Consider the following 6023-nt stretch of genomic DNA (forward strand, 5'->3'; position numbering starts at 1 on the left):
CCCGTGACAAAAAAAAAGGTATAAAAAGCAAGTATGAATGGCAAGAAATAAACCACGTACCACCTAAGCACAATTGATAGCAACTACGGGATCTATCTTACCATGAAAGCATTCAACCGCCAAGAGCTCCCAAAAGTTGCTCATGCTATCATCATTCAATTTGTCCATTGGGGTGTTAGTAATGTCAAACTCAAGAAGTTTGAGTGCATACACCCCAAAATCAGCACCCCAATATGAGGAAGACATTACTATTATAATTAGATTATAGAACAATTGCAATATGTGAGTTTTATAGACAATTTACCTTGCGTCATTAATTGGGACGGGAATGCCCTTGTGTGGCCACTTTCTCATCAGCAATGAATCACCCAAGTGCTCAAATAGGCCGCTGTCTCGCAACAGCTGTAGGAATAACTGACACAGCGGCTACATCTCCATTTCTAGTTTCCTTTCCCGACAAATAGTTAGGTTGCAATCAAGGATCCTCAGCAAGCCCTCATTGAGTTGTCATACGACGGTTACCCAATGCATTGTCTTAATGTTCACGGTGCAATACACCCTTTTCACGTTAGCCTAGCTATTGCCATATTTAGGCCTTTCCCCCTGTGTATACTACATCATCCTCTCATCAAATCGATACTCAGCCAAGATACCATCAAACTCTTCTGCGGCTATTCTTTTCTGCTAGCCTTCCTTTGATGCACCTCCATTCTTGGCCTTTGTCATTAACATCTCATAGATGCTCACAAAGCTTTAGCCAAAGGAGACATCCATGATGACATTGTGTTGATAAAAAATATCAGCTACGGTGCTCTGTCGCACCTTTATCAGTGTCAATGCCTCATCGATGTGTTTCATCAAATCAAAACAACATGATAAGGGCTCTGCCAAACACAACATGTAATGTTCTACCTACCCCCGAAATGCCTTATTCCAATTCTCTCCCATGTCCACAAAATGACCGAAACAACTATCTTTGAATAAGTCCATACCCCTCTTTTGTCCACCTAAAATCTCATTTATTTTGATAAACACTTGCCAACTCGACCTAGTCGTCACCCTTACAGGGAAATGGTATCATATCGATTACAACCTCTAACCCATACTCTTTATAATTCATGCTTCGACAACACAGTGCAATCGATATAAATTAAATATCAACAAAAAAAGAAACCAAAACAACCAATAGGCTGCCAATCTGAGGGATACGGACTTCGAGGGCATCGGGGAGTGGGTGTTTTTGGCTTCGAGAGGACCGAGGAAGCCAAGGCAAGCCCTGCAGAGGCTGTTGTGGAAGGTTTGATGGCTGGAGATTGCTGGGGATGGCAGTAGGGGGCAGAATAAAGAGGAAAAGGGGGGGGGGGGGGGGGGCGCTGCCTTGCATATTGCAAAGTTGGCCATAGGCAGCCCCTAGCCCCCCTATTATGCCCCCTCCTGCCAAATCCAGCTCTCCAACCTCCTACAAACAACCTCCCTATGGCCTCCCTTACCTTCCCCTATCATCTGGAATCCAAAAACAGCCACTCCCCCGATGCCGCCAACTATTCGACAAAATGCCACAACAACCCTAACAACCAACACCAACTAAATATCCCCAAATTGGTACCAACAAACAATTTTTTCATAAAATAGTATGGAATGTACCTCTTCTTTCTCTTCTTCCTCCTCCTCGCCAGAATTTGCACCGATGTCCTCGTCTTCAGACCCATTCTACCACCGACGTGTCCTCTGCCAGTGGAGCAGCTTCACTCATTGAAAGGTCCACCGAAACCTCTTCTTCTACAACCTTTGAACAACCGCCAGACTCTAGAATTTGGAGTGGGGCTGGGTTTTCCTTACATTTGTTAATGTCAGCCATTGTTTGTATGTATAACTAACAGGGAAACGAAAATCCAAAGAGCAAAGATTTGCTAGAAAATGGGAACAAAAATCGTTGAAAATCGCAAGAGAGAAGTCGAGTGTTTAGTCGGTCGCTTATTTTGGGTTGAGGCCGTCTCTTAATCGATTTTGATTTTTTTTTTGGGGGGGGGGGGGGGGGGTGTTTTGTGGGGGTTTGTTTTTAATTTAATTTCTGTTAATTATACTATTACCCATATATGTTTAAATCTTTTTAGTCTAACCCTTTTTACATGTTTAGTGATTCTTAAGTGGCGTTAGTTTTTCAAACTTAAAAAAAATGCAAAATAATTTGCTACTTTCTCAATTGCAAATTTCAGAGGTCCTTGCAATTAAATTTCCTCACGATGCCGTGTGACAGACATGTTATCTTGCAGATTTGCAATGTTACATAATAACCATGCTCGCAAGCCGTTTGCGGAAATGTCTTACATGACTTACATTAGTTAGTAGGCGTAGGCACCATTTAAGTTTGTGTTTGGTTTAGCCATGAAGCAAAGCGAAGGGCATGGCCAAACCCACACGAAGATGAAGATCTTATTGAGCTCAGTTTCAGCTATGATGGCAGAAACCACTACCTTTCCAATAGACCTAATCAAGACAAGACTCCAACTACACGGCCAGTCCGACTCACTGGCTCGACCCACTAACGCGTTTCGAGTCGCATCGGAAATCGTTCGGCAACAGGGTCCTCTCAGCCTCTACAAAGGCCTCTCTCCTGCCATTATAAGACACCTCTTTTACACTCCTATTAGAATCGTTGGTTACGAGAATTTGAGAAATCTTGTTGTTGCCGATAATGCCGCCTCTCTTTCCCTCTCTTCTAAAGCTCTTGTGGGTGGAATCTCTGGCGTCATTGCCCAGGTATTCCTTTTTTGATTTTATAGATCACTCTTTTAATTTCTTTACACGCCCTTTGGAACAACTCAAACATTTTAGGTGCTGAATAAATTCGTGACATTTTACTATAAGTATGATATGATTTATTCTCGTTGGATCAATGCAAAGCTTGATATTCACTGTCCAACTCTATGGTCTAATAATTGCTATATCATATAGTTTCCATATTTTTGAGGGATAATCCGGATACTGTATTGAAAATAAACAAAGAAAAAAAATTGCTCTTCCATCAAGATTATTGCCGAAAGGTCTCTCTATTTTCCCAACTCAACCAGCAAGTTAACCTTCAACTATGCTAATGCTAAATGAAATTTACCTTAAATAAAGACAATTCAATCGAGATGCCTACTTTCACAAGCAAATACAAGAGAAAAAAAATGAAAAAGCCTTACAAATGACTTAGAGCTTTTCTTCAAAACAATGAAGTTGAATAGAAAAGCAAGAGAATATTATTCTTTAGGTTTGCAAGTCATATTTTAATGAATTAGTTTGAAAGTACCATTCATTTTCTTATGAAGTTTACTTTTTACTAAACCTAATGATATAGTTTCTTGGGTATAGAAGTTATGACTGATGAAATGACTTTGCCTGTAGTCTTTGCTCATAAGTGACATAATAAACGGTGTGTTGATGCTGAAATAAATTCCATCTTTAATCTTACCCATTCAAAAAATAGTTTAATTAATGTATCTATGGTAGTTGTTATGTCTGGTTTTGCTGATTGAAGATTGTGAAAATTTTCCAGTATAGGTTATGATTGATCTTTTCTCTTACAATTGACTGTTGATCGTAGAGGTTGGAGTTTGGATGAAACGCATCTTGAGGTATTCTGGAGGGTATCACTGGTTTCTAGTACCCTAATGCTCTTAATTTTTTTTTGAGCTATTTTAGCCTCACAAGTTTACTTGTAAGATTATTCAATTAACAGTTAATTTTTCTTATGTAAATTATAACTGGTGATGTATCTATATTTGACCCCCAGGTACTCAGCACTCACTGTTTCATCTGTTGATACTTGTAGAAGTAACTTGTTCAATCGAAATTTAAAGAATAATTTTGATTTTATTTGTTTGCCATGTTCAAGATTGATTATTTCCTTTGCTTGCTTGGTTCCATCAAGAATGTATACTTGTCGAAATCTTCCTCTTTATAGTGGTTGTCTGACTTGAATAAATCTAACAACAATATGGCCTTCAAATCGTAAAGCTTTACGTACATATGAGAACCTACTGAAACTTTGTCACAGAATGACCAATATGGGTTGGCTAATGCATACTATATTTACAAATTGCACAATTAATCCAGTAGCCTGCATACTTTATTCTCAGGGATTTAACAAATGTATTGATAGCTGCCTTTAATTATTTCTTTTCACAAAATATATATTTGTGACAACTTGCCTTTCATTCTTAGTAGCACAGATAATAGCAAGCCCTGCTGATCTAGTTAAGGTGAGAATGCAAGCTGATGGTCGTATGGTAAGCAAAGGTCTCCGACCTAGATACTTGGGGCCATTTGAAGCTTTGAACCAGATCATTCATACAGAAGGATTTGGAGGACTGTGGAAAGGAGTTTTGCCGAATGTGCAAAGAGCATTTTTAGTGAATATGGGAGAATTGGCTTGTTATGATCAGGCAAAACATTTTGTTATCCACAATCAGATAGCTGATGATAACATCTACGCCCACACCTTGGCATCTATTATGTCTGGTCTCTCTGCAACCGCTTTGAGTTGTCCAGCTGATGTAGTAAAGACAAGAATAATGAATCAGGCTGCGAGCAAGGAAGATAAGATCATGTATACCAGTTCCTATGATTGTCTGGTGAAGACAGTGAGAAGTGAAGGGTTACGAGCATTGTGGAAGGGTTTCTTTCCTACATGGGCCAGGCTTGGTCCGTGGCAATTTGTGTTCTGGGTATCCTATGAGAAGTTCCGACAATTTGCTGAGCTGTCTTCCTTCTAAATGTTCTGCCTGGTAATTCACAATGCCTTTTTAAAACCAGTTGGAAGGCCGCATATTATCCATAGGCTTTTAAGTTTGCCACATGGATTTTGTGCTTGGGTTTCTGGGCAGATTTAGTAATTTATATACCTTTTGAAAGTCATCAAAATGAAAGAGCGTGGCAAGGATTATTCAAGCAATGTCATATTATTCAAGTGATGTAGTAGAGACTAGAGAGGTCCCCTTCTTTGCCTTCATATATTTTCTAGCTTAATTTGTTCACCTGATTATCCGGTAAGCTCTATTGTGGGCGTTTATTAAAGGCGGTGTTACTTTCATGGAATTGTATGAAATAGGAAAGTGAACGAGAATTTATTGGGATGAATAGAATGTGATTCTATTCATTTGATTATAATAAGAAATCTTGAGGTAATGGAATGAAATGTGTAATATGCCGTCAAATTTAAAATATTGAATTTAAATATGAAGTTATGATTAATTTTTTAAATCCATCACCCTGTTTTGCTCACTGATGCAAGCTGCTATAGCTTCTCGTCAGTGTGAGCAGCTATGTCTGCTCGTGTGTTTACTCAGTTGCCACTTCTTGTCAATTCACTACAACTGTTCGCACAGTCCAGAGTTGTTGTGGCTACTTCCCGTGAGTTGTAGGTGGTTACTGCATCTATTTGTGGTTGTTCGACAGCAACTCAGCCGTGAGTTGCAGGTGGTTACTACATCTAATCTAGAGATGGCAATTATACCCAGATTTCCAGGTACTCGGCCCAGCCTGAACAGGCCAAGCATTATCCACTGTTTGCAGGGATGGGCACGGGCTTGGGCATGGTTTTTAGGGCCTGCCTCCGGGTACAAGCCAGGCCTGGGACAATTATCGTCTAGCCCGGCGTGAGTTTTTATCATTTAAAAAAAATTAAAATTTTATTTTATTTGATTATGATTTTAGTATGAATTTATGATAACAATCAATTGCAATTTTAGTTAAACTCAAGATTTTTTGTCTACTATATTAATCTATGTACACAAAAAATATAATATGGTGATTAAAACAAAAGATACTATTAATCAAGTTAATATGAATGAGAAAGAAAAATATATTAAAAATTGTTTATGAGAAAAAAATTTATAGAAATTAATATGGGCCAGGACTGGGAGTTACAAAAATGGACATTACTCGACATCCTCACAAAAGGCCAGGAAAAGGTCATGGGGTCAGACACGGGCTGGGCATGGGCCAAGGGGTACCCAATCAAGGACCAATCCGGCACA

The 6023-nt window shown here is 39.1% G+C and overlaps 1 protein-coding gene across 1 annotated transcript; it reads left to right on the forward strand.

The window, feature by feature from the left end:
- Nucleotides 1-2217: 2217 nt before the first annotated feature.
- Nucleotides 2218-5077, forward strand: LOC116134301 (mitochondrial uncoupling protein 3). Its single transcript, XM_031419990.1, has 2 exons — nucleotides 2218-2760; nucleotides 4218-5077. The coding sequence occupies exons 1-2, from the start codon at nucleotides 2386-2388 to the stop codon at nucleotides 4758-4760; spliced, it is 918 nt and encodes a 305-aa protein (XP_031275850.1). The 5' UTR covers nucleotides 2218-2385; the 3' UTR covers nucleotides 4761-5077.
- The last annotated feature ends 946 nt before the right edge of the window (nucleotides 5078-6023 follow it).

This window comes from Pistacia vera, unplaced genomic scaffold, assembly GCF_008641045.1.
Source record: "Pistacia vera cultivar Batoury unplaced genomic scaffold, PisVer_v2 Contig284, whole genome shotgun sequence".
Classification (NCBI taxonomy): domain Eukaryota; kingdom Viridiplantae; phylum Streptophyta; class Magnoliopsida; order Sapindales; family Anacardiaceae; genus Pistacia; species Pistacia vera.

Excerpts from the sequence above, each read along its gene's own strand:
- LOC116134301 (XM_031419990.1), top strand. The coding sequence starts at position 2,386 with ATGAAGCAAAGCGAAGGGCATGGCCAAACCCACACGAAGATGAAGATC. Across the intron at positions 2,761-4,217 it reads TCTCTGGCGTCATTGCCCAG|ATAATAGCAAGCCCTGCTGA; the intron begins GTATTCCTTTTT and ends TTAGTAGCACAG.